At 40.9% G+C, this 12,778-nt stretch overlaps 1 protein-coding gene across 1 annotated transcript in view; it reads right to left on the bottom strand.

The window, feature by feature from the left end:
- The window catches only part of LOC131031686 (ferredoxin-dependent glutamate synthase, chloroplastic), a 268,749-nt gene that overhangs the window by 125,726 nt on the left and 130,245 nt on the right, over positions 1 to 12,778 (bottom strand). The window contains exons 10-12 of the mRNA XM_057962794.2: positions 4,524 to 4,683; positions 2,881 to 2,991; positions 2,495 to 2,710 (exon numbers count right to left, since the gene is read on the bottom strand). Of these exons, the coding sequence (XP_057818777.2) occupies positions 2,495 to 2,710; positions 2,881 to 2,991; positions 4,524 to 4,683 (487 nt within the window). The remainder of the gene's footprint in view (positions 1 to 2,494; positions 2,711 to 2,880; positions 2,992 to 4,523; positions 4,684 to 12,778) is intronic.

Below are 12,778 nucleotides of genomic sequence, written 5' to 3'. Positions count from 1 at the left end.
GTTGAATAGGACCTGTTTTGATGAATAATGTAGTGGAATATCCACACTAATTATGGATCACTAATGCAACAACTGAAGGAGCAAAAAGAGGGAAGAAGAAAACCTTACTGACAAAAGTATTGTGAACTCAACGGTGGACCTTCTAAACCAGACCACCAAAATTACTGTCCACACTAGTGAATCCTTCCAAAGTGAAATCAAAGGAGGAAAATTGGCTGGAAGCAGATCAATGGAGGATACATAGGAAATCATTAGACTAAGGGAATGTCCAATCAAAGTCAAGTGCCAGAAAGCAGGTCATCAACACAAAACTCCTTGTTTGTTGGCAAGTCAGCAACTTGATTCCCTTTCTCTTGACATGCACAAAACTCAAAACCTTGCTAGCCAGCCATTAGAACTCTTACACAATTTCTTTGAGATGACATTCCTTATTTCCACCATTCAGAACATTGATTAAGATTTACAAGTCCCCTTCCACATTTATCCTTTTCACTCCCTTTTAACCAAAGTTCCCAGACTCGGACTCGGCTCTGACTCGGCAAGGCTGACTCGACTCGTGACTCGGCTCGGACTCGGCAATGACTCGGCAACGACTCGGCAAAATAAGAAAACCCTTGAAATTTAGAGATTTTTAACGATTTAAAACTTGTTTCATACACCCATTATTGAATTAAGCTTAAAGACACTATAACATCATCAAATAGAAGCTAATTTGATCACATACATAAACATACATCCATCACATGCGTAGAAATGTAAATTGTAGTTGAAGGAATTAGAAAACATAGATAAATAGAGTTATAAATGTTGTCCAATATATATAAAATCCATGACTTTAAATGTTCCCAAACATATATGTAACTCTAAAGTGTAAACAAAAACAAGTCTATGGCTTAGGCTCTGGCTCAACCTCGTCTATCTGCCTCCTAGAAAGGCGTCTAAGGTAGGTCCTGGATGACTGAGTAGCCATAGTCTCTGCCTGTGATGTGCCAGTCTGAGTAGCCATAGGTGTTGTCCCTGATCGTGCTCTATCCTCCTCCTCTGCCATAGCCACAACCTCAGCCTTTCTGTCTGCCTGGTCAACCCACTCAAGGTCCTCATTAGTGAAGACTGGATCAGTGGACTCAGTGAGCCAATCGGACTGTAGTGTTGCCCCAATGTGATTTGTGCAAGCTTTTTACCTCTTCCTATCAGCTGGTTGCAAAACTATGGCTTCCTATTTTTCCAGTGTTCCACGGGCGTTGGGGACGAGGGGACGCGTTTCAAGGATGGGGGGACCAAGGGCCCAAGTTTGGGGACGACAAGGGGACGGCGACGGGGGGGTGGCGGGGTGGTGGTGCTGATATAGTTATACATATACATATAGTACTTGAAAAACTAGTTTTGAAAAGATGTATGACACTATTACAGTATGAGAATTACATTGTCAAATGAGACTCTAGGAAATTTGAAATACTAAATCTAAATACCAATTACCAAGATTTCTAAGTTGTGTTGTTATATGGAGCCTAATCAGACTCGTAGGTTAGACTTTCCCTACTTCTATCGACGCGATTTCCCCCTATATTTTTCAACGGGGGTTTGGGGGCAGCGCCCCCAAGTTGGGGTCAAGGGGCATTGCCCCTTGCGCGTTCCCTGTCGCGATACAGGGCGGGGTCGAGGGGCAATGCCCCGCGAGGCCAAAAAATAATTAAAAAATGTTATTTTTTTTTTTTGTTTTTTTTACTGCACTGTTTTAAGTGACTCTGGCCGGGTCATGACCCTCAGACTCGGCGAGTCAGGCGAGTCACGCCCCCTGACCCGTCCGAGCCCGGGTCAGGGTCACCGTGACCCGGCAAGGGTCACCCGGCCCGTTGACTCGCATGACTCGCGTGACTCGCCGCGAATCACGGAACTCTGCTTTTAACACTGCAGTTTCCCATTGCTTCCACTTGATTAAAGGAGACAATTCCAAAGTGCATGGAATAGATAAGGAATTAGTGGCACTGTTCATTCGAGATTAACCCAGTGCAACCAGCAGGTCAAAATTACCTCTTTCTAAGCCCCAAATATTTAATTTGAGAGCACCTCTTGGGGGAAGGACCATGTTACAATTGCTCTATGACACATGAAACTCACTGCATCATTGGGGAGGGAAACTCTTGTCTGACATTACAATAATTCAAACAATTATAATGCATTTCCACTTTGGAAGATGGAACTTAATAGCATAAGTTATATAAAGTATAATTGGTCTATAGTATGTCATAAGTTATCAGCGATTCAGCATCATTAAATACAAATACAACTAGCACATATCACATCCAATGCAAGTTCATCCACCCAAAAGAGAATTATTCATAATGACTCAACATGAAAAAAGTACACTAGATAAGACACAACAGGTTTTATTAATCAACAAAATAATGTCTGCAATGAAGCATGCCATGCAGAAAGTATACATTACATTTTAAAAGCAACATCTAAGGAACTTTTTCTTTAGAACTCATATTACCAATCTATCAGCACGGTCACTGAGGATTAAGATTTGTGAACCATCACGAACAGCCTCATCTGCAGCTTCACAAAGTCTGTTTATTGCCTTTTGCAGTGATCCATCAAGACCTTTGCTGATATCAAAAAATATTGGTAACGCGCAAGGCTTCAAGTACAAATCTTTCTTCAATGAATCTAGCTCTCCCTCATTCAACACAGGGCTTGACAAAGTTACCTTCGCAGACCACAAATTTCAAAACAAGTTGAAATCAATAGAAAATATAATTGGCCTTATCATTATAACATTGGAATACCTATGAAATTTTACCTGCACCTAATAAACACTGGTTATATCATATTAAGTAACATAAAATAAACAAATAAATAAAAATGTCATATACAAACCTGGGCAGCATTCTGTGGTCCAACTTCCAAAATATTTTCTCGTTTCCCAAGATTAACCTCAAGAGACATAACCAAACCCTCTCTCAAAGGATCAATTGCAGGATTTGTAACCTGAAACACCATGTGTAAGAATTAATGTAAATTCAAATCTCCTACTCATGAAAGAGCAGCTATACAAGAGAATGCATAACATTGCAAACCTCTATTACCTTCAAAATGGAAGTTTTATGATCACCATGTGCAATTATTGACATTACAGCTTTTAATAACATTACAAGTTTTGCATCCAGATAAATCCTCTTCATATTAACCACCTAGTAGATGACTACGAGCCTGGCTTGGGTTAATTTCTAATGAAAATTTCTTCATTTAATAAAACCTGGATAGTCAAAATCTAACCACCTTTGGATATACCAAAAACAAATAACAGACTAAAGAACATGGACTGGAGAAATGTCATCCCAAGACAGATGCAACAAGTGTCAAGAGCCATACTATCATTCAGGCCACATTCCAATAATGCAGTACCTGTCAAAGCTCACCTAGCTGATTTGAGGAAGTACTTGCATTTCACAAGAATGCAAAAATACACTTCTCAATTGGCCAGCCTTACTCAGGAGACATATCAGAAAAAATGTTGGTATAAAAATACATAAGAAGCAGTATCACAAATCCACAAATGTTGAGTGAAAAATATTTTGGGTGTGTATAATCAGTCAGCAAATTCATACAAATTTCCAATTGAAATCCTCAAAAGATGGTTTTTCTCCAAAAGAAATAAAAAATATCAGTTCTTCATAACACATCTATCCAAAAATGTTGTGTATTATAATAAAAAAAATATTTGTGTTCTATGCTGATGTGTATTATTTTAGAGACAACCATCAATTAACAATTTGAGAAAATTTATGCCATTATACAACTGACAAGCTCCAGCTATAGACTAGTTTCAATTTCATTACACTTTCTAAAGAGACAACCGCTTACAAATGTCATGCTAACAATTTAAATTTTATCAATAAGAGCATTAAGTATCATAAAAACAATCAACAATAGAACTTTTTAATCTTTTCTGAAGTGCTGGGAACAAAATTGTGAATCATTTGAAAGATCTGTAAGGAAAAAATGCAGCTTGAAATCAAGGAATTTCCCCTCACTATGTATCAGGTACCCTTATCCTATGGCTGAATGGCACATTTTAAGAGACTGTTAGATCAAAATAATGTGCCAAAATTCTATGGTGACACCAAGAATAAAATAGTTCCAAACCACATGAAGCTTGCAATGTCCATTGCTATAACTGAAGTAGGAATGGGATTGATGAAGAAGCATATACCAATTTATGTAATGTGTAAGAGTAGAATATAATACAACTCTAGCATCCAATATATCAGACATTACAAGAACAGAAGCTATAGCTTACTTCATTCTCCATAATCATGTGAAAAATACACCAGCAACCCATATATAAAATGAATGGAACACAAATGACTTTCTTGTTGTATGAAAACGACCATGGTGAACTCAATGTATTTTGTTTGCTTACACATCTTTCCATGATTTGACAAAAAAATCTTCTTAAGGAACAAAGTTTCTTTAAAAGAAATACAAAGTCCAGAGGTTACTGATGCCAGAAAGTCTACCTGTGCAAAACGTTGCTTGAAGTAGTCATAAAGCATGTGTGACTTTCGAGACAGCACCGCTAGTGGAATGTCATCTCCCATACAAAATGTTGGCTCCTTCCCTTGAGAAGCCATGTTCTCAATAACCATCTGAACATCTTCACTTGAATAACCATAGGCCCTGTTAATGTCAGAAATAGTTTGTAATGTCCCCTTTTTTCGAGCTTGGAGAATAATTAAATGATTAAAATTAAGTTGTTGAAAAATAAATAAATTAAAAGACAACTAATTTTAATTATTTAAAAAGTTCAAAAAAAATAATAAATTAATTAAATTTTAAATAGTCCTAAGCTTCTCAAGATTATTTATATTTAATTAAATGTTGATCCTTAGATATTTTAATAAGTAACTTTATTAGTCAACAGGAAATTTATAAGTGGGTTATTTTATAAAACGTACCTTCCGGAAGCTTATTATCAACAATGAATTTAAATTATATTCTTTCCGTAAAGTTCCAGAAAGGATTATAAAAGGAGGGATGAAGGGAGTCATTTGGCATTCTGATTATTTTATGAAACCCTTTATTTCTGGGAGATTGAACCTGGTTCATTCTTTACCCGAAGGACAAAAACCCTTTTGGCCATAAGCTTTGTGGACGAAAACCTGCCTGGCTGATCGAGTGGATTGGTACCAAGTTCACCATTCTGCTGAAAGCTTGTGCCTTTTGAATGTTTTAGTATGAGATTGAGGAGTTTGGGCAGTTAATTGTAGAACTAAGGAATTTGTTCGCAGTTACTAGAATCAGTTTCCAAGTACAAATGAATTGATATTTGCCAGCAAATAATTAATTTTTTGTTGGTGTATGCAAACAATGAAGAGAAACAGGGAATATAGTGCGATGTATTTACACTATGATTGGAAATCACATTATTATATTTCAATATGTCATGTCCCCTCTTTAGCTCTGTCTAGTAGAGACATGTGAGTCAGCTTATTATGGGGTTTTGTAGGTTGACAATGATGGATAGAGACTCAGTGTGGTTATACAGTGTTTGGGACTTGGTGTCCTGGTAGTAGTTGATCAGTTTGGAGCAGTTCCTTATTTTTAGGAGGCAGTTCCTACGTTTATGGAGGATATCCCTACTATTTAGGAGGTTATGACCATACCCAGGGTTGGGTCTCCTTGAGATTATTCCTTGGGTTCAGTTTCAGAGGATTTGGTTTTGTTTCCTAGTTTCTAGGAGCATCCCTAGATTTTAGGGATGAGATTGCCAGTGGATCCTTGATTTCCGACTTCAGTCACAGACAGGTGGCAGGTTGACTTTCTGGTTTGTGGTGTCATTTGAGCATTTTGCAGCTATTTGGGTTATATTTTTAATATTTCCTAAGTTAGCGTTTATTATTTAAATAAGGCTATGTTTATAGCCAATTTGGAGTAATAAGGGGTTTTTGGCCTCATCTGCATGCGTATCCCTTGGTGTAATAGCTCGTTGGAAAGGTCTTGAACTTTTCTAAATATTTCTCTCTTGACTCAGATCCTTTCGATGAACGGATTTCTTTATATTTGAAAAAAGGTCGTTTTCTATGCACTTGGCAACTTAAAATGAGAAATATAACATTTTAACCCTAAACGCCACATTGAGTCACTTTTAGGGTTCGAGCTAAGTGGGAAGGTGTTATAAGGAAGTTGGGACTAATTCTTGGGTATCTTCTACACATTTTACATCTTGGATTTGAGATTTTGGCTCTGGAAGAGCTTTTCAGCATCTGGGACGCCAACCCCAATGCCTTGCCTGTTCGGGACGTAGCCCCCAATACAATGGTTTGGATTTGCTTGTAGTTATTAGCATCTTGGAGATTGTACGGCACACTTTCTGGAGGTTTCAATGATTCAGACAGAGTTCAGCGTGGGGTTTGGGGGTTTCTATCCAGTTGGGTGTACTTGGCAGCCGTACGGCTGTACCTGGCAGCCACTTTCCTTCCCACGTGCAGCACTTGGAGGGCTGGAATCTTGCCGCAACTTCATTCCTGGTTATATTACTCTTTCAGCATCCAGGTTGGGTTCATTCCTGATTGTAATCTTCCTGAAATTATTGGAAACCTTCATCTGGTCAAATATTTGATTTTATATTCAGAAATCTGCCTTGAATCGAATTTGTTTTGGCTGTATATGAACTTCATTTTCAGTACTTTGTTCATGTACTTGTACTTCATTTATTACTTGTTGAAAAATCATCAAAACACAAAAAGAATCCAACCCTTCTGCAACTTCTGTCTATGTCTAAAAGAAAATATTAATAAACGGGAAAAATCAATTTAAAATAATAAAAATTACAGCAGATCAGCAAAAGAGATCCATCAGGGATCTTTCAGTGGTATCAGAGCTATCATCCTGCCAGCCTGTAGGGTTTGTGTGGAATTTTCACACTAGGGTTACATTTTATTCTATGCATCCGGGTAGAGAGGAGATACACAGGTATTATACACGCAAGGTAGCTCAACAGGAGCGTGAGAGTGGAATTGAACAGGTACCCAGTATGGCGGATGAACAAGGGGGTGCTAGACAGAACTGGATTGAGGATGAAGAACGGGAGATGATGAGAACTCTCATCACTACACAGCCCAGGATAGTCCAGACATTGACAGATTACAGGAAACCTTGGCACAAATGGAGTTGGATAGACATAATGGCAGACATGGGCGGAGCAGATCAGTTTCAGTGGCAGGCAGTCAGCATAGCCGTCAATCCCATTCATCAGTTGGGAGCTCCCTTCATTCCTCTAGGCGGAAACGCCATCGTACACCTGCTATGGATAGACCTTTGCTTCCTCAGTTTGTACCAGGTGAACAGCCAGCACAGGTAGATCCACCAGAGGTTGGGTTCCAGGAGTCAGTTTTGGCAGCCATAGCTGAGTGGAGAGCCCTACCCCCAGAGGTTAGGGATGTTTTCCCTCTTTCCCAGTATTGTGCACAGCGTAGAGATACAGCTAGGTTCAAAGGAGATCGTGGTTATAGACCACCACAGCAGCAGAACTATGACCTCAATAGAGCTACTGGGAAGATCACATTGGCTACATATGATGGCTCTGGTGATACGAGTGCACGAGCTTGGGTGCACAAGCTGGACATATATCTATCCTTGAGGCCCATGCTTGAGCGTGAGGCTTATCAGTTTGTTGTGTTGCATTTAGACGGGATTGCCTATGATTGGTGGCACCATGGATTGGTCACCCAGGATCACGCCTTGGTACGTTCCTATGCCGAGTTCACTGAATGACTCATTACACGATTTGATCGTAAGGATACAGAGCTCTACTATAGAGAGTTGGCACATCTTAGATAGACTGGTCATGCAGAAGCTTTTATTAATGAGTTCCAGCGTATTGCGGTTATGGTACCTGATATACCCCAGAGGCGAAGTGTGATGTTATTTATTGAGGGATTGCAGGATAGACTTAAGGGATTGGTACGTGCTTTCCAGCCGGCCACTCTTAAGGAGGCCATTGATGTGACATTGAGACTGGATACCGTTACCACTTCTTATCAGGCAGATAAGAAGCCATTCAGGGACTCTCTGCCTGCACAGAAGGCCAATACTTCACAAAATAAAGGAGGGTCATCATCTAGACCCCCTTGGATGAATCAAGAGACGAGGAACGAATTGAGAAGGAAAAAGTTATGCTTTTCCTGCAAGGAACCTTGGGAACCAGGACACCGTTGTATGGGTAAAGGAAAGGTTCATTTGATTGAGGTGACATCTAAGTTAGGGGATGAGGAGGTACCCGACACTGACACTGAGGATAGCATGGAGGCTGTTGAGCAGGTGCAGACATAGTTGGAGTTAGATACCCCTGAGCCTTTGGCGACAGCCAAAGTAACTATGGCTACCCTCTCCAGTTATCCTAAATTTCATGCCTTTCGGTTGAAAGGTACATTGAAGGGCAAGCGGGTCATGAGCTTGGTAGACACAGGTGCCACGCATAACTGTATTGATCAGAAGTTAGTGGAGAGGCGTGGATTACAGTATGAGGAGTTTGGTGGTTTTGGAGTGAAGGTGGCAGATGGTGCAGTTTTGGGCTGTACTAAACGGATTCCACAGCTTAGTATTCAAATGGGGGATTATACTCTGACTGATGATTTTTATGTGCTTCCATTGGAGGATTATGATGTGGTCTTGGGCATGCAGTGGTTACAAGGTTTTGGGCGTTACATTATTGATCACCACCATATGCAGTTAGAGTTCCTTTCTGGGGGGAAGAAGACTATCTTGAGGGCAGCTTGAGATGGTGGACCTAAGGAGGTGTCTTCTTGCAGGATGGAGACTATTATTAGACATAATGATGTGATTTGGGCTACACATTGTTTGGTGAAGTCCAAAACACCTACACCTTAGGATGGTAGGGTATTTCATGTTGATATTCAGTCAGTGATGGACCGTCATGGGAGAGTATTTGGTGACATACCTTCTGGAGTGCCTCTAGATAGAGGTTTTGAGCATGGTATAGAGATGGAGGATGGAGCGAAGCCAGTGATTACTACCCCATATCGTCATCCTAGAGCCTATAAGGATGAAATTGAGAAGACTATTCATGAGTTGTTGGATATGGGTTTCATTCGGCCTAGTTCTAGCCCCTTTGCTTCTTCTGTAGTGCTTGTTAAGAAGAAGGATGGGACTCTATGGATGTGTATAGATTACAGAGCCTTGAACAAGAAGACAATCAAGAACAGATACCCTATTCCACGGATTGATGAGTTGTTGGATGAGCTTCATGGAACTATCTACTTCTCTAAGATTGATCTTCGTTCAGGTTACCATCAGATACGTGTACGAGCAGAGGATGTACACAAGACTACCTTCCGTTGTCACTATGGGCACTATGAGTTTCTGGTAATGCCTTTTGGCCTTACCAATGCACCGGCCACTTTCCAGTCCTGTATGAACCATATCTTCAACAAGCAGTTGACGAAGTCGGTTCTAGTGTTCTTTGACGACATATTGATTTACAGTCGTACTTGGGAGGACCATCTCAGACATGTTGAGGAGGTACTTAGCATTATGGAGAGCCAGTCTCTATTTGCTAAGTTATCCAAATGTGAGTTTGGACTAAGGGAGGTTTTATATTTGGGCAATGTGATCAGTGCTTATGGGGTGAAGGTGCATGAGGAGAAGATTCAGGCGATTTGGGATTGGCCCCGCCCTCAGAACATTACTGAGTTACGTGGGTTCCTTGGTTTATGTGCTTATTATAGAAGATTTGTGAGAGGTTTCTCTTAGTTGGCAGCACCTTTGACAGACCTCACAAAGAAAGGGGCGTTCAGATGGACAGAACAGGCACAGGGAGTTTTTGATAGACTCAAGGAAGTTATGAGCACTTGTCCAGTTTTGGCATTACCTGATTTCTTGCAGCCATTTGTCCTAGAGTGTGATGCTTCGAGTCTGGGCATAGGAGTTGTGTTGATGCAGAACAGACATCCCATTGCCTATGAGAGTCGGAAGCTGCGAGATAATGAGAGGTTGTACTCTACCTATGATAAGGAAATGTTGGCTATTGTGCATGCTTTAGCCAAATTCAGACAATATCTTGTTGGCAGCAAATTTGTGGTAAGAACTGACCACAACAGTTTGAAATATTTCCTAGATCAGACAGAGCTCAATGATCGACAGCAAAAATGGGTGAGCAAGATTTAGGCTTATGATTTCGATATCGAATTTATAAAGGAGAAGACTAATACTGTGGCTCATGCACTCTCTAGGAAACCCTCACTTGCTGCCCTATGTTCATTGAGCGAGATTTCAGCAGATTGGAAGGCTCAACTTTTGGTTGAGTATTCCAAAAATCAGCATGCTTGTGAGGTCATGGATGGTTTGATAGTGGATGACAGATACAGTGTGGTAGATGATATTATCTACTACAAGGGCAGGGTTTATCTTGTTCCGGGTTCACAGTTGAAGGAACAAATTTTGCATGCTTTCCATGATACTCCTACGACAGGACATCCAAGGTATGTTAAGACTTACAGAGCGGTTCGAGAGAGATTCTCTTGGAAGGGTCTCAAAGATGATGTTTTGCGGCATGTCCGTGAGTGTATGACTTTTCAGCAGAACAAGTCGGAGCATACTTATCCTGCTGGGTTGTTACAACCCTTGCCTATACCGGAACAAAAGTGGACTGGGATTTCTATGGACTTCATTACAGGTCTTCCTCGGGTGCAAGGGAAGGATTGTATCTATGTGGTCATGGATAGGCTAACAAAATATGCCCACTTCTTTCCCATTGCAGTTGATTTTACAGCATTTCAGGTGGCTGAGCTATTTTTCAGAGAGGTGTTTAGACTCCATGGTCTTCCCAAGACCATAGTGAGTGAAAGGGACAGCAGATTCATGAGTTCCTTTTGGCAGGAACTTTTCAGGCTAGTAGGCACTGAGTTGACACCTAGTACTAGTTACCACCCTCAAACAGATGGACATACCGAAATGGTCAATAAGTGGGTTGAGGGATATTTACATAACTATGTGTCAGGGCAGCAGAAGGCATGGGTACGTTGGTTGTATTTGGGCGAGTATTGTTATAATACTACGCACCATATGTCCATTGGTATGACGCCTTTCAGAGCTCTCTACGGCTATGAGACATTATCCTTCATTGATTTAGCTCTGAGTGACAGTAGAGTTCCTTTGGCTCAAGATTGGTTACAGGAGAACCAGGATATCATGAGATCTCTCAGGGAGAATTTATAGCATGCACAGAATCAGCAAAAGATATACGCTGATTAGCATAGGATTGAGAGAGCATTTGAGGTGGATGACATGGTTTTCTTGCGCTTACAGCCATACCGGCAAAGCACCCTTAAAGGGGGGGAGCTGAGAAGCTCAAACCATGTTTTTATGGACCATACAGGGTACTCAGGCGAGTTGGAGAGGTTGCTTATGAGGTTGAGTTACCACTAGGCAGTAAAATTCATAATGTGTTTCATGTATCTTGCCTGAAAAAGGCCCTTGGACAGCATATTACAATTTCACCCGATTTGCCTCCCACGGATGAGGAAGGTAAATTGACTTTGGTTCCTGAGGAGATTCTTTAGGTGAGGGAATGGCGGTTGAGAAGCAGGGTGATTCGTGAGTATTTAGTCCGTTGGAGAGATCTTCCCATAGAGGATGCCACTTGGGAGGGTGAGGCCATTTTACAACATCTAGCATTATAGTTGCTTGTGGGCAAGCATCTCCGAGAGGGGAGGACTGTCATGTCCCCTCTTTAGCTCTGTCTAGCAGAGACATGTGAGTCAGCTTATTATGGGGTCTTGTAGGCTGACAATGATGGATATACACTCAGTGTGGTTATACAGTGTTTGGGACTTGGTGTTCTGGCAGTAGTTGATCAGTTTGGAGCAGTTCCTTATTTTTAGGAGGCAGTTCCTACGTTTATGGAGGATATCCCTACTATTTAGGAGGTTATGACCATACCCAGGGTTGGGTCTCCTTGAGATTATTCCTTCGGTTCAGTTTCAGAGGATTTGGGTTTGTTTCCTAGTTTCTAGGAGCATCCCTAGATTTTAGGGATGAGATCGCTAGTGGATCCTTGATTTCCGACTTCAGTCACAGACAGGTGGCAGGTTGACTTTCTGGTTTGTGGTGTCATTTGAGCATTTTGCAGCTATTTGGGTTATATTTTTTATATTTCCTAAGTTAGCGTTTATTATTTAAATAAGACTATGTTTATAGCCATTTTGGAGTAATAAGGGGGTTTTGGCCTCATCTGGATGCGTATCCCTTGGTGTAATAGCTCGTTGGAAAGGTCTTGGACTTTTCTAAATATTTCTCTCTTGACTCAGATCCTTTCGGTGAACGGATTTCTTTATATTTGAAAAAAGGTCGTTTTCTATGCACTTGGCAACTTAAAATGAGAAATATAACATTTTAACCCTAAACGCCACATTGAGTCACTTTTAGGGTTCGAGCTAAGTGGGAAGATGTTATAAGGAAGTTGAGACCTAATTCTTGCGTATCTTCTACACATTTTACATCTTGGATTTGAGATTTTGGCTCTGGAAGAGTTTTTCAGCATCTGGGACGCCAACCCCAATGCCTTGCCTGTTTGGGACGTAGCCCCCAATACAATGGTTTGGATTTGCTTGTAGTTATTAGCATCTTGGAGATTGTACGACACACTTTTTGGAGGTTTCAGTGATTCTGACAGAGTTCAACGTGGGGTTTGGGGGTTTCTATCCAGTTCAGCCGTACGGCTGTACCTGGCAGCCACTTTCCTTCCCACGTGCAA

The sequence above is a fragment of the Cryptomeria japonica genome, chromosome 6, assembly GCF_030272615.1.
Source record: "Cryptomeria japonica chromosome 6, Sugi_1.0, whole genome shotgun sequence".
Lineage (NCBI taxonomy): Eukaryota > Viridiplantae > Streptophyta > Pinopsida > Cupressales > Cupressaceae > Cryptomeria > Cryptomeria japonica.
This window is presented reverse-complemented; position numbering and strand designations above follow the sequence as displayed.